Source organism: Python bivittatus, unplaced genomic scaffold, assembly GCF_059951505.1.
Source record: "Python bivittatus isolate LINGU-HERP-01145 unplaced genomic scaffold, Pbiv_v1 ctg000480_np1212, whole genome shotgun sequence".
Taxonomy (NCBI): domain Eukaryota; kingdom Metazoa; phylum Chordata; class Lepidosauria; order Squamata; family Pythonidae; genus Python; species Python bivittatus.
Window position 1 is genome coordinate 105,872,945 of NW_028277075.1, and position 25,316 is coordinate 105,898,260.

Below are 25,316 nucleotides of genomic sequence, written 5' to 3' on the forward strand. Positions count from 1 at the left end.
TTATATCCCCTCACAATGACTTGCACAACTGCAGAAGAATTTACAGGATGAGTTCTCTCCCAATCAAGGTTGAATCGGGGTCCTTTTTGGCTTATCAGACCCTAGCCTTCTAGCCTTGAATTTATTTATTTATTTAATCAATGTATATAGCTGCCCATCTCAAATCAATAGAGTTAATCATGAAAAAGAAACTGTGTGTTCTCAACCCGTGCAGAATAAGGCAACATGCTTGTACCTGTGGATTTGCCCATTTCTGTGTAGATAGTCTAAGCCTTCCAAAACTTCTTTCAGAATTGTTGCTATTATTGATTCCTCAAGGACACCACTCTTGTGCTCTCCTCTGTTCACTACATATTTTATTATATCCAGCATTGAGCCTAGATTAAAAAAAAAAGAGATTGCACAAGAAAAATAGAACATCAATCTTTTCAGAAAACATCTTGCAGTTCAAGATTCATTATATATATTTACATTGCTCTAGATTTCAGTCTAAATTTTCACACTGAGACTGGGAATAAGCCAGATAAATGTGTTGCAATGCTAATAAATCCAGATAAACGTGTTGCGCACATATAAAATATACACGCACATCAATAAGACTGAGTACATGAAAAGGCATACAGAACTGGACCATACAATCGTAGGTACAAAATGTGCAACAAAATTACAGGAGGTACAAGAAACCTGTAATTAAATTGACTGATTGCTTCAGCAGCCTACTGCAGCTGAACTAGTGCTTTTATATGAATTTTAAATGAAGGCAGCCACATTTAAAGATACCTGATTGGCAATATAACTGTCAGATCACAAGCAATGTATACATTTTCCTCACTGAGAAACTTGAAAGAAAGTAGAATGAATTAGACAACCCCTGACCTGTTGGGTCATTGTTTCAGATATACTTCCTTACCTAAACAGAGAAACAAAATGACCAAGGGCAAAGTAACAGTAGGAGCGTGAGCGACTTACAACTTGCTGTTGGCTCCCCCATTGACTTAGCTTGTGGGAAGCTGGCAGGGAGCATTAGAAATCTTCCGCCCTCCCTCCCACGTATAATATAGGCCTGCACCATTTGCCGTCCCCTCATGAGACCCCCATTGAAGCCTCCTCCTCCTCCTCCTCAGCTGACCCATGGAACTGCCTGCCACTTTGCTGGGGGGAGGTGCAACAAAAGGAGCTGCAGACCGTGAGGAAAACTGCACCCCCCATCCTCATTCTGCTGTGTCCACAAGGGCCCCTCCCTTGAAGGAGAAAGAGGGCTCACCAGGTGATGGCAGGCGCCCCCCAGCCAGCCTTACCTCGCCAGCAGGCATCCAAGTCACTTGCTCATCCTTCCCTCAATGCCCACCACCATTAAGAGGTTTCAAATTTCTGCCTTGTTTCTAAAGCAGCCAATTGTTGCTTGCCTTTCAGGCCTTTCCATCAGCCAACTGGGCGCAGGGGACAGAGGGAGGTGGGGAAAAGGTTGGGGATACACCCATGACTATCACGTGACCTGGGTTGACTGAGGTGGCACAGCCACGCAGCAGTGCTGAAGCGGCTACAAATTTCCCAAATTTCAACCCCGCAGGAGTAATGGATCCTGGATTTTGGACACATTCTGTAAGTTAGCCCATTTGAGGTACCTTGGTTCAAAAAAATGTTGCCCTATGACACACTGTTTCACCCAGTTGAAGGTTACAGACACAAGAGTTTTAGTAGTATATAGATAGGAGGAGGCCATTTAGGCTACCAAATCTAATCCTCTGCTCAGTACAGAAATCTAAATTAAACTATTCTTGGCAGGTGGCTGCCAGCTTCCACATGAATATATCCAATTAAAGGAAAAGTACTGTAGAGTTTGTTCTAATATTCAGTAAGAATCTGCCTCCCTGTAACTTAAATACATTTTTCTATATTCTGCATTTGGCAATAATAAAAAACCTTTTTTCTATATGACATCCTTGTAGGTACTTGAAAAATGTTATCATATCCTCCTCATTTTTCTCTTCTCAAGGTTAAACATCCCATTGCCATAGTCTCTCCTCATAAGATTTAGTTGCACATCTGCTGATCATCTTCCTTGTCCTTTTTTTTTTTTTTTTGCATGTATTCCCTCAATAATTATTTTCTGTGATTTGGAAACTATACTTCACTGATGCGACCTAATACTGCAATTACCTTTTTGCAACTACATCACACTGCTGAACTCACATTCGGCTTGTAATAAATTACATTCCAATATCTTCTTTACATTTAGTATTACCAAGCTAGCATCTCCCATAACAGTGTGTTTGGCACCTAATTCCTAAATGGAGAGCTTAGCATTTATAATCTTTAAATTTCACTCTATTATTTTCAGTCTTTTTCTCAATAGAATTTCATTTCTATGATTTTCAACCTACCAAGATTGCTTTGAATTTCACGTTTAATTAATTAACCCAGCTTTGAATCATCCGCAAGTCTGATAAGCAATCAATAATGAAAATGCTGAAGCATACCAGACTCAGGACAGTCACGAGTCAGACTCTGCAGCCTCAAGCAAAACCGATACATCATGGCTCCCAGGTACTTTTGAGGGGTAATTAGTCACATTCCACCAATTTCTGGACTATGGCTAGGCTTGTGTTTCCATCACAGTCACACCACCTTGACTCTTCCTCTGGCCAGTCCCAGCCTCTGGATTTGGTTCTAGAAGAGGGAGAGGTTCCAACAAGCCTCCCTCAAAGTTGTCTTCTCTTTCCTTGCCAGGAAGAGTTGTTGTCAAACGGGGTGGGTGTGCATGCGTGCGTATGTGCACTTTGGGGTTTTTGCTCTCTGCAGGATCAGCTACCTGTGGATCACTCATGGGTGGACCACATAGGGCTATGGTAGTTCAAGCCATGACTCACCCAACTTCTCATTCCTTTGCCCCCCCCAGATTTTCCTCCCACCGAGCAAGCATTTTCCATCCATGCTGGGCCAGATCTTTGTCAAGCAGCATAGATATCTGGCCACCATTCCAGCTGGCACACTTCTGTAGTCCTTTCCAATCTCTAATCTTGATGACTGGAAGCATTCCTACTTCTAGGGCTCCCTGCACAAAAATGATCCCAGCTTCCATCGGTGGATCATCATGAGCAGCACCTTGCGCACTACTAAAAAATCTGCCCCCATGTCTCTCCTAGCGATTCATAATCATGGCAACTGTCCTCTTAGTAAGGATAACCTCCTCTCCATTAAATTCAGGTAGTGTTGAATCTGGCACTAGCTCTGGCCCAATGACTTGAGGATTCACACAGTTAATACGGGTTCCCAGTTTGGGGCAACTTTTTCTTTTTAACATTTCCAACTTTCCTACAGCAGAAATATCACAGTCAATAAACCTCAAGTATTAAATTTTATATCTTGCATTTATCTATTCTAAACTTGCCAACTATGCTACCAACTCCTCCTACTCTTAGTACTCAAGAGATCTGTGCTTCCTTACTAGTTAGCTGAACACAAGTGGGGTCTGTGACGAAACAATCCTCTACTGGATCAACATCATCTCTGCTATATTTCCATCTCAAAAGCAGCACACTTTCCCTCCATTCTGCCTTGAAAGCAGCATGTTTTTCCTCTAACTTTTGCTTCCCCATCTGCATCTTCCAGGAGTCTGCATCATGCCTGCCAGTCCTCATGTCCCTGGGCAATTCTTCTTGGCCTTCTTTGGCACTTTCCCCTGGGGTCAACATCCTGATCTGCATCTTCCTCTGCAGGGCTGGCCTTCTGTGTAACTTTGCCTCAACTTAGGAGCATGTACCTTTTCTACTGCCTTAACTGTACCCTAACTCTCCCTGATTTACTCAAGGGGAGGAAAGTGGCAAACCTCCTGCCTTCTCTTTAGTAGCTTAGCTGGACAGCTTGACACTGTCCACACAGCTGAAGTTGCCAAAATATGGGGTGTTCTTCACAGCCGACAAAAGTGCTCACCAAAAAGTATATAGGTAGTCCTCACTTAACCACAACTGGGACTGGAATTTAGGTCACTAGGTAATGTGGTTGTTAAATGAATCATCATGTGACTGTTTCACTTAGCAACTGCAATCCTGGCACTCCTGGCTGCCATCATTAAGCGAGAATCGTGGGTCGTTAGGCGATGCAGCTTCCCACAATCAAGTCAGTGGGGAAGCCAGCAGGAAGTTGCAAGCCCCACGCACTGCCAAGTGAGGAAGGGAGCGAGGGAGCGTGTGGGAGGGTCAGAGAGGGTGCTTGGTGGTGCGGTGTGGGTTAGGTGCATGAGAACCACTTGGATTTTTAACCCCAGAGTGGAGAGGCTTCAGAAGCCTCTCCACTCTGGAGCTGAAAATCTTCTGTGTCTGAACATCCTGCTTGGATTTCAGCACAGGGTATTTTCAGCCAGACCCCAGAGTTGAGAGGATTCCCTCTCATCTCTGGGGGCTGGCTGAAAAAGCTCCATGCCAAAATCCTGCTTGGATTTCAGCATGGAGCTCTTTCAGCCAGCCCCCAGAGACAGAAGGGAGTCCTCCTGGTAGGCAGCAGTGGCTTGTGACCTTCCCTGCTAGCTTCCCCATTGACTTTCTGGGGAAGCCAGAAGGAAAGAAGATTGCAAATGGCGATCACATGATCATGGGGCATTTGACAACCAGTCATAAGTGTGAACCGACTGCCAAAGGCCCAGATTGCGATCATGTGACCATGGAAGTGCTACAACGGCCGTAACTTTGGGCACAGGTCATAAGTCCCTTCATTCATCACTACTGTAAATTCGAATGGTCGCTGAACTAATGGTCTTTAAGTGAGGAGTACCTGTATTCCTGTATTATTTAATTAAGCCCTAGAACACGTAGCAAATAATTCCTTCAGAAATTTTCACACCTATAAAAATACTCCTTTTGGCAAAAAACTGGGATACAATAATCAATTAAAATCCTCAGAATTATCTACCACCAATTATAGATCAAGGCAGGCAGTCCTCACTTAACAACCACAACTGGGTCCGGCAACTCCATCATTACATGATGCGGTCATTAAGTAAACATCATGTGACCACGCCAGACTTTATGGTGTCAGTTTGCTGCTGTTGTTAAGCAAATCACCTGTGGTTGTTAAACAAGACATCACATGATGGCAACTTGCAATTTTACTGCTCCATTGACTCTGCTTGTCAGAAGCCACAAATGGCAATTACACAATCACGGGATGCTGTGACAGTCATAAATGTGCACCAGTTGCAAAGCACCCAAATGGTGATCACATGGCCACAGGGATGCTGTAACTGTCATAAGTTTGAGGACTGGTTGTAAAGTTACTATTTCAGCGCTGTTGTAACTTCAAACGGTTGCTAAACAGGGCAGTCATTAACCAAGGACTACCTGTAGTAGCTTAGCCAGAATGCAAGTGGCTCAAATGTCTAGAGGGAAAGATTATGCTTAGGGGCTCATTCTAGCCTTGCAGATATTAACTAGTTGTAAATAAAGTGCTACATCTAACACTTTGTTTGAAAGTCACTGATTGATTAGAAAAAAATAATTCCAACAGAGGACTGCATTTTCATATTTACAGTAAAAAGACTCACCTCCACTTAGTAGTTTCATAACCAACCAAAGCTCATCCTTGACCACAAAAGATGTATAATACGTAACTACGTTGGGATGGCTGCATTGACTCATGGCTTGGATTTCTTTCTATAAAGAAGGCAAAATATGACATAATATTCTTGTAAGGAAAAATGTGGTTTTAAAGTTTCATAGCTATTTGGTCTCAGGGAATGTATACACTGGATGAGATTAAGAAATGAAGTTAAGTGTATTCGTCATTTAAGAATGTCAGGCTTGCAAATTTCAGAGAGAAATAATGCAACTAAACTGAATTCCTCTCAAATGGATGCCCTCCTGAGATGCTGAGATGCAATTTCCATCATTTCCAGCAGTTTGGCTAGTTTGATGAGTTAATAAGATTTCAGTTTATTTTTCAAGAAAAATGCAACTATTTTTCTGCCAGGTCTCATCACAAAAATTATTATTTTCTATCCTTCTTATGGATTGATACCTGAATCTTTTCCTTATGAATCACCTTAATATTACCAACATATTCTATATATTTTAGAGCAGTGTTGTCCAAACTTGGCCACTTTAAGATGAGTGGACTTCAACTCCCAGAATTCCCCAGCTGGCTCACTCACTCACTTAAGTGGGCTCAAGTGGACTCACTTAAGTCCACTCATCTTAAAGTGGTCAAGTTTGGACAACACTGTTTTAGAGGAAAGGGGGATCATTAAGTCTAAATCATCACACATTATAATGAATAGATTTTTTTTTTGCCTTGTTCTGGTTTAGATATTTGTTTTGTTTAAAGTACCTCTGGATAAAGATACAACTCAGAACATCTGCATTTTTAAATATCACAATTATTTTCTTCTTGCCTTAATGGACCATTTTATCCCTTTGTTTAGTAAGATTAAAATTTCTTTTATATTACATTCTTCCAATCCAAAGGAACAGCAGTTGTCACTAGGATAAATACAGCAATAACATTTAAGTGGCTTGAGTGATGATTTTGTAAGCCGTATTTCATTCAAAATGTATCTCTTCATCTTTAGGATCAATGTGTGAAAAATCAGTTCTATGAGCTTTCAACATAGCACCGAATGATAAGTCCTTGTAAGATCTTCTCATATTTCTGAAGCAGATTTTAAAAAATGTCTCTTCTAAATGCAAAACAGAAAACTCAACGTGATGCAAGTGCCATGCACATTCCTTTTGCTTTAACAAAAAAAGACAGCATGTGAAGCAAAAAAAAATGCCATATTTTAAAATATCCTGGCATGTATCAGACAGGCAGCCATTCAACTGCAGAACCACAAAATCAAATTGTCATGATAGTTATAAAATTGGCAATACTAAGCTGCAATACTATATGTGAATGCTCTAAAGAATTAGCAAGGTCATCCAGATAATAGTGGCAATTTCTGATTCAGTGAGGAAACAGATAGTAGGATAGATCTAGATACTGGATCTGTTTTACAGACAGATTGCTATACCATGCATACAGTAAAATGTTGTGGTAGATATAACAGGCCATCAAAAATCCACATTGCTTGTTCACAGCAGCTTATTGTAATTAATCTTCCAAGTTCAGGTAGAACAATCATACACAAGTAATGTTTATAAGACAGTCAAGAACTCTTAAGCCAGCCTATCAAACTTTGATTTATTTATTTACTTCTGCTTATTCTACCTACAAGCAATTCATCCATACTGGTCTGGCATTTTTCCAAGTTGATTCTTTTTATTGCTACGCGTTCCTGCCTGGGTTTGCAGAGCGCTGCTTGGACTACGGCGGTAGCACCACTGCCTGGAAGAGACAGAAGAAACAATGGGTTGAGTTTTGCCTATTGATACAGCTATTTCCAACCTGTATTCTTTAAAAAACAACCTGGGGCTTCTGAGGAGCGTTATCTCTATTAAGATCAGCTTAAGAAAGAGCTTGTCGGTCACCCTTCACACTGTACTGCAAATCATACCTACAAGGAACATTGCATGTAGGTGCCCAATGTGTTCTTGCTCCATCTCAAAGAATTAAATGTAACCCCAGAGCTTCTCCAAAATTTTAATATGAATGCAAGAGAAAGCAAAGATTGTTGAATACACAGGAAACTATTTTATTAATTATATTGAATTACTGTAATTAAACCGAAATAAAACCAAATTTAACTTTTGTCCTACTCCTGCTCATTTGTGACCTTAGGCATTCACATGTGGGCCAGGGCAACTCCCAGATTCAAAGGAGTACACATCCCATCTCTAGAGGACAGGGGTACAGAAAAGTAGCTGGCTCATTAGGGAGGCATCTTCTGATTGTCCACTCAGTTCCTGCTATTTTGGAATGTTATGGTCAACTTCAGGCAAGCATTTTCTTTAATGGCCAGATCGTTTATGAAGAATTATTTTATTACAGATCAACTTTAAATGGTTATGCTATTTGAAACATACATTATTTCTTCATATAATTTAACACATTTGTAAATTGCAGAAACACTATAGGGAAAAGTCACAAATGCAAACTTGAAGTCATCTCATTTGCCTCTACCAGGATAAACTCTGAGATCACATTGAATGGGTCCATATATGTCCCGGTGATACAAATGGTTGGTTGGCTGGAGCATTGCTTCTGAGGTTGTAGAGGAAGCAGGTTGTGATCTCACCGCAGGGGTTAAGATGTGCACTTGGGGAGGATTAAAAATAGGAGCATTAAGGTTATAGGAACTATGACATACCTTTTTTGCTCGTCACTATGGGAAAAAAAGTGCAAAATTATGCCACCATATTTCTCCAGCATGATTTTGGAGGTTCTGAAAACCCCAAGAAAGGGATCAGGGATGCGGGAGGCAGCACGCAGCCATAGGTTGCCCAGATCTGACACAGAACCATGGGGAGGCCTAATAGCACTCAGTATGAATGACCTACCTGCTTTAGACTTTCCAGGAATAATTTAAAATATATGAAAATATTTCATTGCAGACATTAGAATTGTGTGTAAATATGCCATACTGAAAGCTTGGTTGTTATTTTTAGTAGATCTGTTTATGCATACATTTATTTGGAGTAAGTAATGTGGTATCTATGATATTTTTTCCAGGCAAGGTACTTGACCCCAAAGACTTCAGATTTTTTTTAAAAAAATAATTAATTAAAACATTAAATAGGAAGCTGCCATGCTGAAAAGCAAAGCAGCTTCTATCATTGCATTTATTTATGAGGATGGCTCTGAGCCAGAAATAAAATAAAAATGGAGAATCACTGCACCATGTTTGGAAACATGTCCACCTACCCAGAAATAAAAAGACAAAGCTAAGACAGAGTGGCAGGCAGCATCTTAGGGACTAGAGGGAAGCAACCTAAGTTATTAGCTTCTGATAGCTTTTTTGTGACCAGCAACGCCCATCATGGCAACCGTTCTATGAGAGCGTGCGCAACGTGCTCTCAACATTTCAAAAATGCCTATCAGCCCCCAAGGCTGTCTATCCCTGCGATGGATATTTCCAAAACAGGCAGTCAAGCAACAGAAATAGAACACTATTTTCTGCAAGTAAACTAATAATATAATAGTTCATTCATCCCTAGCATTTGCAATACTCTGAGAAATTTGACCTCATTATTGTTCCCACCCACTGAGAAGAAAAAATGGATTTACGGTAGAAGAACACCTAAAGGGTATGGAAGAATAATTCAGTCCAAACATTTCATATTCAGAAGGCTTCATTATTAAACATTGATTTCTTTAGTAGTTTTCTGTACTTTTACTGGAGAAGTGAATTGGCAAGAGGACTCATTTTCAGTTTATACGATTTCTGTCTCTGATTGGACTCTCTCATCTGCAGTTACAACAATATTCTGACCTTACCCAAATGATTGCAGACGAAAGCTCAGTGAATAAAGGAGACCTTGTAGGAAAATCACTTTAGATTTGAAGTCCATTTGAGGTCATAGTTAAGCAAATGGTTCTTTTGTTTATCTGAAGGGCTGGTGAGAACACTGATTCCTGGAAAGTTGGCACAAGTGCTTTAAATGAGAAAATATAGCAACTGTGGATTGATACTATCATGTTTTCTCCAAACTCAGGAAAAATATCTAGAAGCCATGATTTGCAGAACAGTGTTCCCCAGTTAAGCTTGTTCTAGAAACCAACATTCCACAGGGCAAGTTATGTAGTGTAAAAGCACCCAGAAATATTTTGAAAGAACCTAACCATTCTCATCTCTATTCCTGATTAACTCAAGATTTAAAATGTCAAACAACGCTCAGCATTTCAGCACCCAACACCAATTCCGTGAACAGATACACTTGTGTGAGATATTGCAAATGATCTTCTCAAACACTGGCTTCTGCTCTGCCTGTCCATCTTGCAAGCCCTAAACAAACACAACATGCACATAAAAAGCCTTTTGTTAACAAGCTTTACAATGAAAACTCAGTTATGTGCTTGGAGCAAAACAATGGGGCGCTCTTGCCTCCCATCGATCAACAGAACTGACATAATCTCATGACTGGAAACTATTGTCCGTGTTTTAATTGATGTTTGCTAACTAATTTAAAAATAGGATGTTCTGTATGCAATATGCATCCTGCCATGCTTTAAAGACAAAGCTTGTAGCTCATAATATCTACTCAATTAGATTATGAATATACATAGGCTAAGCCACTATCTCAATGCAGGAACAAGTGCTTTGACATACTAATTGATTGTACCATTTTCTCCCCAATAATTACTTTAAAAAATTAAATGAAAACAGACGATGGTGCTTGGAAACACTGTTTGTTTGCCTGTTCTCCTTCCATGGATTTATGAAGTATAAAATGATTACCAATCTATTTTGTGCATTATTTATTTATTTATTTATTTATTTATTTACACACACACACACACACGATTTATACTCTTTTTCTGACACAGGGCACTCAAGATGGGTAATAACAAAAATAGAATATAAACATTCAACATTGTATACAGCACTTAACATTACTATTAAAACTAACTCGCATTGCAAAACCTGGTTGAAGGAGTTTTTGACTCCTTTCCTGAAACTAGAAATAGTGGTAACTGAGTGCAACATCTGCAGAGGTATGTTTCACAGCTTCCAAGCAGCATAGCAGAAAGCCCTCTTCCATATATATACTTGACAAATGGATCTCAAGGGGTACCTTTAAGAAGGCCTTGTCTGGTGTCCTTAACAACCAGTCACATTCAAATTCAAATAAGCAGTCTCTCTGGTAGCCAGCCCCTAAACCAGTGTTTCTCAACCTTGGCAATTTTAAGATGTGTGGACTTCAACTTCCAGAATTCCCCAGCCACACATCTTAAAGTTGCCAAGGTTGAGAAACACCGCCCTAAGCCATATAGGTTTTAAATTTTAAAAACAGCATCTTACATTTTGTTTGGGAAACAATGTGGCAACTATTAGATCCCAGTCCTTATCATTCCTGATAGAAGACCCAAATCCTCAGCATAAATGGATTAAGAAGAAATATTTCAGATGAAAGTTCTCAAGCAGTTCAAGCAAGACTCACAAGGAAAACTTGTCCATTCTAGCATGTGGCCTAAACTTATCAGAATCATCCTGGGGCAGTACTTTTTTTTTTTCATTGTAGAACAAACATATAAGCTGAGTATATAGTTTGATGCAAACTCAGACAATTATATCTTATTCAACAAACCTAAATTAAGGATAGTTTGACACAATATATGAAACGTCATTTTTAAAAAGGCCCAAGACAAAGGGAAATTGCTTCAAAGCAATATGTCCAACCCATAATGAAAAACCACCACCCAAAGGAGACTAACCTGGTATCCTTCAGAACTTCTAGAATCCCCAGCCAACCTTTGGGTAAGTTGATGGTAACATATACTGTAATGGGTTATTCTGTGTTGGCACTTGCATTTGAACCTTCCTTCCCTAAGATTTCTCCTTCCACTCTATGGCATTTCACTGCCACTTTTACGTAACTCTGATTTTATTGCTGATTAATTTGTTGACTCTGTTCTTGCTTTCTGTTACTTCTTTTAGTCTGGCATTTTGTGTTTTAATTATGGATTGCTATTTTTATGTCAATTTTCACATTATGTATGTACCCTGAGTTACTCTTTTAGAAGAAGAAAATTGGGTATACATTTTTAAGTAAATAATGTTTAAAAATAGCAGTAGAGAAACAACTGTTCAAACAAAATAAATGACAATTATGTTTTTTGAATCACAGCGCATTTAGAAAATTATAAATTTGTAACCATCTGATCAAGAAATAGGCAGGTTCTCTGAATTCACCAGAGGCCCAAACAGATTATAAACTTCATTGCTCTGTATTGATCCAATTCAATGTTGTTCTGGGTATGAAACAGACTCCTTACCAGGAAAGCCATGTGTATATTGTGTGGATTAATTAATAATGTTCACCAACAACCTGCAAAATGTGACAAATGCTTGAAGATTTCCTACCACTGAAAGGCCTCTTAAGGAAAAAGGCTGCACTCTTATGAGTTAAGGGACAGACCACAGCTTAGTCACACACAACTGTAGCAGGTCTTTTCTTTTTCTACCATCTCAGAAAATACAATGTTTTCATCACTTTTGTTCTAAAAGAACCCCAGTATATCCACCCAGCTATTGTCTCAGCATTCACTAAAACAAAGAAAAGATATTCAGAATTCAAACTGTTAACAAGATATGTCTTGTTGCAGTAGGAAAAGCAAGCTAGAAAGCAACATTGTGCCAAAATTTATCATGAAAATTTTTCTTTCCTTGTATAAGAGGATTATGGCTTTCTATTTAATTCTCAGGGTGTTTTCAATTTCTCTGAAGTTTCTTAAGCTTGTCTTATTACTGCTAATTGGCTAAACATGATGCTGCTGCTGAATTTCTGTTATGCATCCCCACTCCCAATCTCTTTCTAGCTCCCTTGGCTTCCCATGCTTCCTGATCTGAGCTAGGCCTACTAGATTAATTTTCTAAGAAGTCTTCCCTTGAAACATGCCAGAAACTCAGCAAACCAGAGAAGCTGCAAAGAACTGAAAAGGTGATATTCCAAATGCAAGAATCTCATCATCCACACATGAGAATTTCAGTGCAATTTTCTTTTCTACCATTTTTAAGAAGAGGAAAGCAATTTATTTTCCAGAAAATTAAAAGAGGTAAAATATTTTTTTCCCACAATAATTTTTTTGGGCACAGAAACTAAGCACAAATTGGGAAGAAGCAGATAAATAGTATGTGTCAACCATGTGGATGTCCATACCAAAGTCCCTCCAAATATTTGAAGGGCAGCTCTTAGTTCCATCTGATATCTAGCTGACAAGCTGGTAAGCAAAATATCAGATATTAAATGGCTCAATATCCTTATTGGATATTTAATATCAGATATTAAATGGCTCAAGATCCTTAACTGAAAGATACCCCATATTAACCATTGTGCTGCCTTTTGGGTTCTCTGAGCTTGGTTGTTTTCCTGCAGACATTTCAATACCCAGCTAGGTAGCCCGTTACATCAACCCATCCCACCCGGTCATGCAGAGAGGGCATGCTACGGACCCCGTCTGCAAGAGAATTTCATCTGGCGGGGTCCAGGAGGCAAGCCTTCTCTGCAGCAGCCCCTGCCCTTTGGAACAGCCTTCCCCCAGAAATGAGGTTGGCCCCCTCCCTCTTAGACTTCAGAAAAAAACTGAAGACCTGGTTTTGTTATTATGTATGGGGTGTGGATGGGAATGGTCAGTTTTGGGGATGGCTGGTTCCTTAGTCTTACCTTTGACTGATATTATCTGGTCACAGGCTGAAATAATATCACCATCGCTTGGACTTTATTATATTTAATAATTGTATTTTATACTGTATTATTTATGTTTTTATTGATTTTAAATTGTTTTGTTGTGAACCTCCCAGAGTCCCTCCTTGTGTGGGAGTTGGGTGGTGATATAAATTTGATAAATAAATAAAATAAACATAACATCTTCAGTGCTAGAAGGGAGTGGGGTTTGCCCTCTGTTTATATGCTTGCCCTGTCGGTGTTGGTGTGGTTTTCTCCTTGGTAGTTCCTTGATCAGGCTGTTGTTTACTGTTTGCTTGTCTGAGTTGGTAGTTCCTTGATTAGGAACTTGTTTACTGCTTGTTTGTCTGGTGTTAATCTCTGCTTATCTTGGGGTTGATTGCTGGCGAGGAGGTGTTCTGGTCTTTTTGTTTCCTGTTTATTGTCTCTTTTGAATAGTGTGTAGATCTTGTTTATTTCTATGTGCCTGTTGATGGCTGATTTGTTTAAATACCATGCTTCCAGGAATGCCCTTGTGTTTTTGGATTTAGCTTGGTCTAAGATTCTGACAGATTCCCAGTTGAAACTATGGTTAAGTCTGCCCATGTGTTGTGAGATTAAGGAGTTTTCATCATGTCTTCTGACTGCTAGTTGGTGTTCATGGATGCACTCTGCTAGCCTTCTGCCTGTCTGTCCTACATAGTGGTTGTTACAGTCCTTATACTGTATATTGTAGATGACGCCTGTTTTTTCTTTTTGGGCTACTGGGTCTTTTAGTTTACTTAAGATGTTTTGGAGGGCTTTAGTTGGTTTGTGTGCTACAGAGATGCCATGTGGTTCTAATAGTCTGTTGGTTGGTCTGATGTTATCTAGCCGGGTAATGAAACGTCTGCAAGAAAACAGCCGAACTCAGAGAACCCCAAAGACTCCACAGTTCAACCCTGAGCTACATATATTCTCTTCTATTAAACCATTGTGCTATATAGTGGCCTAACAGATGGAAGAAGGAATGGTCCTGCAGGTGCTACATGAGCATATCTGCAATAAATTCCACCTTGCAGGTCACAAAAGGAGTGTTCTGGCATATAATCATAAAGAGCAATTAGTTAGAACATTATATAAATAAACAACAGTAACTTATTGTTAATAAAGGGACATGCCTTTGTCAATAAATCTTACACAACATGGATGTTTCCCAGAGTGAGAATAAATAAATACAATTTCAGCCTAGCAATCAAGTAATCTAGCAAGATCACACTGGATTCAGGGTTTACTATTCAGACGACACGGATACACTTAATTTACTGAGAAGGTAAAATGATTACCACTGGGAATGCTAGAACATGTGATCAATTGCTCCAGATTCAATCTACTCAGTTTAAAGGATGGCAGATTTGGGAAGGGATAAAAATATACTGTAACCCATTCAGTTTGTAAACAGCTGGGTGCTCTTTTCTAGAAGTTCTCTGAAGAAAAATTAAAAAGCTCGGAAGACCATGCCCAGTCTGAATCCAGATGGGTGGGCTTTGCTGTTCTCTTCAAAACTGTGCCAGCAGAGAAGACAGAGGCGTCAATGGTCTGGCTTGCTGTTCTCAAGAGAGAATCTCGCTCATTCTTTACGTATTCCCAGTGCTTATAAAATAAAGAGGAAGTTACCTGGGCAACTTTAAACGTTCAAACAAACTTATTTGCTAATATATACCAGCAAGAACCATTTAGGAAAAGTTAACCAAAACAGTGCTTCATTTTCTTAGGGCCAAACTGCATGTTTACTTAAAAAAAAATAAAAAGGCACAACAACTGTGAATTTGGTTGGAAATACAGTAAAGGAAGGGGTACTTAGTGAGAAATACGAATTCTCTTGTGGAAAACAACATCAGCAGCTTGTTTGGTATTATTAGGAACAGCAGACCAGTCCAATATGGGAATGGAAAGGATTAGTGCATCAATCTTTGCCAGGCATGTTAAATATTTGTGGCAAAATAATCTTAATCTTTATTCTTAATCTTCATTCTTATTCTTTTCTCATGCAGTATTTTCTTATTCTAATCTAGAATAATGACCAAATATCTACAAAAATCCTAGTAACGTGGTAACCTTTGCATACTCATTCATAAATGTTACTCTCATACATATGTGAACAAAGATATAATTTTTTTTCAAACCTGGCAACTTAAGATGTGCGTAATTCCCAGGATTCCTGGGTTGGGATGTTGGCTAGGGAATTCTGGAAGTTGAAGTTCACGCATTTTAAAATTGCAAAGTTTGAAAAACACTGATACAGATCATTATCCCAGTAAGGAACTTGTTCCTTAACACTCCACAAAAACTACAGTATCCCATAGCTTTTTTTCCTTTTTTTGGGGGGGGGGCTCTTGCATATACACTTTAATTTTGCTGTTAATTGTAATGCCAGGCATCAAGTGTTAAATCTGAATTTACTACCCAAGCTAATGATGCAATTAGATTATCCTCTTCCCAGTTTTTTCTTGCAAGCTGAGATGTCCACTTCAAGCCTCATTATTACCAAGTGCTACAATTTCTCTTCAATATATTCTCCACTTCTGTACATTCCATAATAGCTAACAATACTGATAGTTGTTCAAATTACTATGTTCTAAATTAAATCAAGTGGCACTAGGAAACTACTCAGAACAGCAATTTAAAATTTCACCTAGAGCACCATTACCTGTTGTGCATTGCAAATTTATTTCATCTACTAGCATCTGGTTTCATGTACATGTATTTTTGCATGCAAAAGTCTAGGCACTCTTGGTCAAATTGGCTACTGTAGTCCAATGAATCCCTAAGTGAAAAGCAGCTAACACAACCTTTACAGGGCAAAATGTTAAACACTTTTTGGCAAGTTTGAATGCATACTTACTATTTATATGCAGTTTTTTACTGATTCAAAGTAAGAAACAGCGAATACAGGTCATTCTCACTTGCCAACCAAAATTGGAATTGGGAACTCCATCATTAAGCCGCCCAGGGGCTAAGTGAAAAATCATGTGACCATGCTGGACTTAAGCAAATCACCACGGTCATTAAGCGAGACATCACGTCACCACGACTTGTGATTTCACTTCAGCCTGCTCTATTAATTCTGCTTCTTGGAAGCCGGTTGTGAAGCTTGCAAATGGTGATCACATGTCTGTGGGACACAGTGACAGCTGTAAATGCGTGCTGGTTGCAAAGCACCTTGAATGGCTATCATGTGATTGCAGGACACTGCAACAGCTGTAAATACGAGGATTGGTCGCAAAGCTGCTTTTTCCCGTGGTAACTTTGAACAGTCACCAAACAAGGCAGTCGATAAGCAACAACTACCTGTAGGACAGGTGCAGAAATTTGGACATTCTTTCAGTTCATTCAATGCTATGCTTTTTTTTCCCCCCTGTAAAGTTGTTAGGCTCCAAAAGGTGACTGACTCATTAGGCTACAATTAACCAGGTGAAGACAATTCCACAAGTGAACAAACACTCTGACTCTTCTAACCTCTCCTCAGGTTGTAACTGCTGGTCTGTTTACTTTCAAGAAACAAGGACTTCTCTAAACAGCTGTTTAGAGCATTTGAAAATGAAGATAATTCACTCTTACAAAGCAGGAGAAAACTATAAAAAAAACTCTAACACTTTGAACTAGCAATTTTATCTATGAAAAATAGTGTTAAGAAATGAATACAATATGAAACTCCTGAAATCAAAGCAAGATCTAGAAGAGTAAGAAAAGGATCTGCTAGAATTGCCCCCTAACTGGTCAGATCTGGAAAAGAGCACCACAAATTACCAACTGAAAAGCTAAGCTGGCACTATAGTGTCCACAGAATTGCTTATGCAACGATGATCTGTATGGGAGAGTTGTTAGAAGAAAATCTTTTCTCCAACTTCTCATCACAGATATTGTCTAAAGTATTCAAAAGAAAACCCTGAGAAGCCTGAAACATTTTGGAACAAAATGCTTTGGACTGATGAAACAAAAATTGAATTATTCAGCCCCAATCACACAAGATACATTTGAAGAAAAAAGACTGAAGTATTTGAAAAAAAAGAATATCTTGCTAACCATTAAGTATGGAGGTAACTCTATTATGCTTCATGGTTGTGTGGTAGTCTGTGGCACACAAAATATTCCAATCTAGCATTCTAGATTAGAAGCTAATGTCCCACATTAAGTGAAGAAACCGAAGCTGACAAGAGGCTGGTTATCTTAGCAAAACAAGGATCTGAAATTCAACTCCCAATCAACCATGAAGTATTTAAAGGAAAGAAAGGTAAAGGTTTTGGAATGGCCTTCATAGTCCTCGGACTTCAGTATTACTGAACATCTGCAGGATAATTCATACATGTAGTGCATGCAAAGAGACTTAGAATATTTTTTGAGCTAGAAGAGTTTTGCAAGGGGAAGTAGAGGAAAATTGCAAAAGCAATAATAGAAAGACTCGTAGTTGGCTACAAGTAACATTTGGAAGTTGTTATTCCTGCAAAAGAAGGTATTATACCTTACCGACTAAAAGGGTGTCCTAATACAGGTAGTCCTCAGGTTACGACCCTAACTGGGACTGGAATTTCTGTTCTAACTGAAGCGGTTGTTAAGCGAAAGATCACATGACTGCGCAGCTTAACAACGGCAGTTCCGGCAGTCTCAGGTGCAGTCGTTAGGTGAGGACCACATGGCCATTAAAGCCAGGACCTCATGTGACCATGACTTGCAACCTCCTGCCAGCTTCCCCATTGACTTTGCTTGTTGGAAGCCAGCTGGGAAGGTCACAAATGGTGATCATGTCTCCTATCTCCCAACAGTTGCCACCCCAATCCAAGCCATTCCTGGCTTGGTCCCTCCCAACCCCCAAGCCTCAGTTCTTCCAAGGCAAGGGACACTTTCAGGGGATCACTGAGCCAGAAGAGGCCAACTCATTTCTCCTGCCCTGTGAAAACTGCCTGTCAGCGCTCTGTCAGTGCTGGGCTTGCTGGAGACAGTGGCAGTGGATAAGTAGCAACAAAATTCAGTGGCGCCTTCATCTCAGCCATTCTGTGCAGGGTAGTCAAAAGGGCAGACATAGAGGGGAGACAGGCAGGTGGGGGGAGTTAAGGCAGAGGCAGTTTGTGACCACAGAATGCTATGATGGTCATAAATGTGGGCCAGTCTCCAAGCACCTGAATTTTGACCACATGACCTCAGGGACGCTGTGATGGCCAGAACTCTGAGGACCGGTTATAAGTCTATTTTTTTCAGTCCATTTTCAGACTGTTCCTTTGAATGGTCGCTGAATGAATGGTCATAACTCGAGGTCTACCTGTATCTGTATCTGCCATATACACAGACTCTTATTTTGAATCAGAAACAACTGCCTTAAATAATATGAACACATTCAAACTTGCGGAAAGATGTACTATGTAGAGGTTGTGTCAGCTTCTATTCACAAATGTGCAGTTTAACTAGGAGTGTCCAAATACCTAAGCCTTTGCTTTCAACCATACTAAAACTTTTATCTTGTTGGATAGAAGAATCACAGTTCAGCAACAGAACACGAACCTAGCATACAAAAACTTAAATTTCTAACATCAACAGATAAAAGGATCAAGTAGCAGTTCATAGGAAAAGATCTCTGCCTAATATCCTTGAAGACTGCTGCTGTCAGAGTAGTTAGAGGAAAACTATTGGAGTTAGTACAAAAGTTTTGGACTACAATTTGCATCATCTTCAATCAGCATGATCAATTGTTAGAGCTTGTGAAATTCATTCTTGGAAACATCTCGAAGACATTAGGATCTGACCTCTGGAGTGGGTGATACTAATGAGATAAACCATGTGACCTAGTTTGAGTCAGCCTTCTGCCTTCAGAAGGATTAAGGCAGGGACATCCAAATGCATGTATGGAACATGGATCTGGAGCTCATTTAAGGTTGGGAAACAGCATCATACCGTACTGCCAGCAACTAGCTTTCCCTCCAGTGAAACAAGTCCACCAAATGGTCCCGGCTTCCAGAAGATCAATGTCTTCAAGATGAGTGACTGTTACCCAGCAGGTCCAGCAGGCAAGAGTAGCTAACAATCCTGACAAACAATTGGTTTTTAGATCCATACCATGCAAAACCATAAATACAATACAGCTAGCTCTCGTTTAGCAACCACAATTGGGACTGGCAACTTAGTCGTTAAGCAAAGCAGTTGCTAAGTGAAACCACGCCTGTGCTTACGATCTTACTTTAGCTTTCCTTTGCTTTACAGACGTGCGAAGATCATAAATGCGAGCATTGGTCATAAAGTTACTGTTTCATCACTGTTCTAACTGTGAACGGTGCTAAATGAGACAGTCACTAAATGAGGAGTATCTGTATAAATTTCAGATTACACCAAAAACCAGCCTGTATTATTTTTTCTAATCTGCATATTATATATTCAAGAAAAGTCATTCATTCTGGCAGTGGGAGAAAGAAAAGACTAAAGTCATAGTTTCAAATGCAGTGTTCCAGAAAACTTCAATGGGACTTGGAAACATGCCTACAGACCACAGCCATTTGTTGATTTCATAATAGAATTCATATTAGTAAGCTTGTTCATGCAAAAAGAAAAAAGAAAAGATCCTTTTCTGTGCATTATTGCTTCTTGTGCATAATTCTGCAAAGCACATAGTTATCTTTCAAATATTTAAGGATGTGCACATTTCTATCATGTGATCTGGGCTGCTTGACACATGACGTACAGTACATGATTTCTCAACATTTGACCGATTTTCTGGCAGAGGAATTGCAAATTAACTTCGGTGAACATAGTGTGGTGTTTGAGACGATGTGGAAATGCTGTCTACCTGAGGAAGCCTGCTCCCCCTTGAAAGCCAATACTCTTAAGGGTGAGCAGATCATCAAAAAGCCAGGCATGTACACGCACGCACGCACACACACACACACCTCTAACCTTCAAACTATATTCCCTCCCAGTAATTCTGTTTCAAAATTACTTCAACAGGAACAGGAACAGGATGTACTACACTCAACTTTGTTACTAGCAAAAACGGATGATGATGCTTTGACAAGGAAGTACAGCATGGATTTTAAGTCAACCACTCATCTGTGTTCATGTTTTGCAGAATCCAGCCAACTCCTGCAGTAGCTTTCAGTGTCCCTTTCCAACCAACTGAAAGAAGTATTGACAGGGAACATATGATCCATTGGCAAAGATAATAGTGTTCTTCCTGCTCAGTCCCAAAGGCATTTACAGAACCAATCTTCCAGATGTAAAAGGATACAACTGTTCTCTGAAAGAGGCACACAAGCTGCTTCTCACCGACTTGCATGAGTCAACTACCTTCCCCCACTAGAGAACAGAGGCCCTCTTAACAGATTAGAATTACCTCTAGAGTCAGCTACAATAGAAACAGTTCTGAGGATCACAGCCTGAATAGTGTCAGGGAACTAAATCACTTTTCTTCCTTGGGAAAAACACCTCACCCCCTGAGAGGAGGCAATCAATAAAGGTCTGGACAAGATTTGTGTGGTGTTTTTTGTTTGTTTGTTTGTTTGTTTGTTTTAACTAAGTCTGTATGGAGCTGTTGTCAGATAGCTGATCAAACTCGAACATGCAAGAACCATTAGCTGGATCTCAAACCTACATTTCAGCCAATGGCAAGTTTTAAAGCCTTAGTCTCGCCTGACTGAATACTATTTTTTAAATTTAGTTTCTATAGGAAACTAGAATATTTTCATTCCATAGAAGAGAAAAACTAAACATATTAGCTAGCAGAAAATATATTTGTAGAGCTAACCTATCTGGGCAGGTAAGAATGAAAAAGAAATGTCTTACTTTATTTTAAAAAATGTCATGTAACTTACAAAAATGGTTTCCTAATGTGGCAAGTATGCTAGTCCAACCAGTTGAAGTTCAGAAATCACAATATAGAATTAGTTTGGCACTTGACTAGCAATGTAACAAACAGATCTTCCTGTTTCTGCTATAGAAGAAAACAATTTTTCATACATATACTGATAAAATCCTTATTATCACTTCTCAGATACTCCACAAACCTGTCATATTAAAATGTGCTGCCGTCAACACATGTAAACATCTAGGGCATTACTGGAAACTAAATGTTCTTTTATCCCCAGCTGTACACAGATCTAGGAAATCACTATTTTGTTGCTTGATCTCTCAAAGAAACTCAAGGAGCTGTCAGTTGTGAGCAAGCCAGGCCAAGCAATGACCCAGAGAGACCAAGAGAATGGGGGGGGGGAATTATAGATGATGATATGCATGAGCCAGGTAGAAACAAAATGGCTGTAACTCAAAACCCATTCATGAATTAAATGTCCCTAGCAGTTGTCATCTTTCTAGAATGGGCTGGAACAGTATTACACAATACTAATTGGCAAAACGTGTCTGTAGCATAGCAATTAGATAAGAGATTAAACATTTCTATTTATGTAATCTGAGCCATGAACTCACTCAAGCGGCCTTATGGGAAGCCACTTCTCAGGATTCAGATCCTAAACACAGTGTAAAAAGGCAATTGGACTCTTTTACAGATTTCCTTTTAACTTTACCTGATCCACTCTCCAAGCCCAAGAGAAATGATTCCTCCTTGTCTTGCCATCCTGTCAACAACCTTGTGATGTAGAAAAGTCTGTGTAATAATGGTTGGGGTCAAACTCTGCACCTCTGGTTGTGGCTTATCTAACTACTATAGTTTAAGATTTAGCATCATATGAACACAGCCACTATAAATTAGGGAAGGGAAGGGAAGGGAAGTTCACCACTGAAGGAAGATTTTAATGTTGGTTTCCCTCAGTCCTCATTCAGCATTATGTACCATACTACCTTAACACTCAGGGTTCTTATAGGTTGTCCATGCAGAAGAGTGTATCTGTGTGAGTAAAAGCTGGAAAGAATGAGAGAAAAGAGCACTGAGCATTTCAAATGTTATTATGCACATTAAGCAACTACTTCTACAATTCCACCTTCAGTTCCTCACAAAGCTTTGAGTTTCCATTTACTGCTCGTCAGTATTTCCAGAACTGCCAACCTGGGCTATTTTGAAAGAAGTGATACTTCATTCCAGGACCACCAAACATTAGATTTCCTTTTCCCTTTTAGCTTTTTAACAACCTAGCTAATAAAAGTAAGTTAAGAGAGCATTCTTTTCAAATATTTCGTAAGTAAATGTTATTTTTTTCAGCATTACAACAATTCACCGTAAAAGGGAAGGAGGTAAGAAAGCAGTTTATGAGTGGGAAGGAGGACATTGGTGTTAAGAGTGAAAAATAAAACTATAACCTAAAAGAAATGCTTATCAAAGGTTTATTCTAATAATTCAGTGCTCAGCAGTAAAGATTCAAACACATATAGAACTCTCAAAAGGAGAAGCAAAGCAAAGGTCATACCTCATCATTTCTCACTTTTACTCCTTTCCAAAACTATTCTGGAAAATGTAAAGAAGAATCTGGCCAGATCACACCCAAGAGGGCAAGCTGTCAACATAACATTTGTGGGTTGCGTGCCTTAACTTAGGCAAGTTGCATGCAACTAAACAAAAACACTGTTGCCAAAAAAGGAATACCTTTGAATATGTTTATTTGGTAGCACACTTTGAATTAATTACATACATTACTGGGACATCTGACTTCACACAACTCTTATTGCTCTTGTGGTTACATGTTTCTGAGTTACCCCAAGTGAGTGTGGTATTATGTTTTAAAATTTTGTTCATACACAGGTATTTTTAATTGATTGTTAATCACCCACTCACAGGCATGTGGAGTGGGCAACCACACAGATTTAAATAGCAAATGAATCAATAATTCTAATCCTTCCTATTGACATCTCAGAAGAAATGCCAATGGGCAAAACCAGTTTGAGAACCTAAGCATTTACTCTGTGTTTTGTAAAGCATATGGCTCAATTTCTCTTTTCTTAGGTGCATCAGAAAAATGCTGGAGCAAAAACATGTCTGGGTTGATTTTATGTCTTTAGCTATTCTACATGGTGCTGAAACAGTGAAAACAAGAAAAGAAATAGCTAAGAAAAGGTTCAACACCTTTCACTTAAAACAAAGACAGTGAAGTTACAAGTCACAGCCAGAGCCAGTTAAAAAGTTTATTCTTGGTGAGATTTAAAATTGCAATGTTGCCTGTGTATACTTTTTTATGGCTTATGAAGCAAAACTACAGGGTTAGTGCTATGGGGCCGTCAGGGATATTTCAGAAAAGCCTAGCCTTTCTGCTTCTGAAGATTTTAAGGAGGTGGTGTTGGGATGGGGGAACTATGTTACATTTCTCTACAGCATATTATTGCTCCATAAAAATAAATACGTTTAGTATGGCCTACTGTAGAGAGCTGACTTGGGGGACTGGAACATGTAGTTACATCAACCTCTAGCAGCTGGTCAAAGCTAGCTGCTAAGAGCCTATCTTGTGGCTTTAAAAGAACTACAGTAGTTCTGGATCGTTTTTGAGCCCAATTCAAAATACTGGGTGGTTATCATTAAAACCCTACAGTACTTAGGACCCAAGCACATGACGCTATGCCAGTTTCTACACCCATAAGCCCATCTATTGAGATTTAAACTGAGGCAGCTTCATTTAAGTGCCCTCACCACTGAAGGTAAGGAATGGGCAACCAGAGAAACATCCACCAAATTCTTTCTGGTTTTATTTTACCATGTGGGTTTTTTTATTGGCTGCCCTAGGCATTTTAGGGAACAGCATACAAATCTTTTAAGAATAAAATCCCAATCAAAATGGGCATAATTGGAATAAATACTAATGGGTATTAATACACCTTCCAATTATGATCATGCTAAAATTAACACATTAAGTGTTTATTGCCTTATTTTTTCTGACAATCCACGCAATGAATGTAACGTATTGAGTTAGCATATATTTATAATATTCATAAGTATTCTAATAATAATGTTGATGTAGCCCTTGGAATTGTTGAAGAGAAAATAACTCAGACCCAATAATGCTACAGTGAGAAACACAATCTTATTTCTGAGTCAATGTGGACTGATTTGCATTAGAACTGTCCAAAGCATTCTGAATTTGAAATGTTTTCAGCTCAAAGCAGCTGTGAACGCCTCTGGCACAGAGTACTTCCACTAAGGTCAGAACTCCCCTTCTGGTCTCCTTAGACCTCGTATTCCTAATCTTTTAAGCATCCGTGGCCTTTATGAGATGTTGGAGACTTAGTGCCATTTTGGACACACAATACTAGGCTAACAAGATGAACAGCTCAATTACGTGAACACAAGACATTGCGGTCTACACAATAGCTGAACTACAGTTCACACCCAAATTCCCCCATGCTTCCCTACCCTGTGTTGTTCATTGTAGAAAACTACTGAAAGAAAAATCTCCCTTCCCTTTTCCTAGATGCCACTAACTACAGGTGAGAGGGCATTTACCTTCTATTTATTCATCTAGGTATGACAATCTATACCCTATACAATATACAAAGCAAATACAGAAGCAGAAATGCAAACAGCCCGCAGAGGGTCCACATTTCTTGAAAAAGAGCATATTCCTAGGCACTCTCTCATTCCAGCATATACAAACTGCTTCTCAAAACTACAGAGAGACCAGAAGGGATCAAAAAATAATTTCCTTAGCTCAAAGTCTCAAACAGAAATCCAGAAGGTTTTTTTTTTTTATTATTATTACATGAATTCTGGGGACGATCTAGGTTACTAGAATTTAAAACTACAGGAGATACACAACTTTCCATCAGCAACAAAGTCAGACTACTTCTGAGTCTCACATAGGCACTTAATTGAAAGACAGGAGGGAGTCTCTGATTCTTGTGGTTGATCCTTGTGTTGCTGTCCTTTCCTTCACAAAGCTTTGGTTTGAGGCCTCCCTTAATTCTCAACACTAAATTGCCTGTTAACAGCCCTCAAGTCCAATTAATAACAATAATCTCTTTTTCTATAAAACCCCAAAGAGATGTTATAATCTCCCTTACTTAATCCTAATATTAATCAATTCAGTCACTGAAGCTGTTTTCCCAAATCCTTAAAAAAGAAGAAAATAAATTAACTGAATTTAGAGCAATCTTTTATCACCTGAAACT

General features: G+C 39.2%; 1 protein-coding gene across 1 annotated transcript in view; it reads right to left on the reverse strand.

The window, feature by feature from the left end:
- STK39 (serine/threonine kinase 39) overlaps positions 1-25,316 on the reverse strand; it is a 125,015-nt gene that overhangs the window by 71,865 nt on the left and 27,834 nt on the right. Inside the window, exons 2-4 of the mRNA XM_088146699.1 lie at positions 7,205-7,317; positions 5,540-5,648; positions 236-377 (exon numbers count right to left, since the gene is read on the reverse strand). Of these exons, the coding sequence (XP_088002825.1) occupies positions 236-377; positions 5,540-5,648; positions 7,205-7,317 (364 nt within the window). The remainder of the gene's footprint in view (positions 1-235; positions 378-5,539; positions 5,649-7,204; positions 7,318-25,316) is intronic.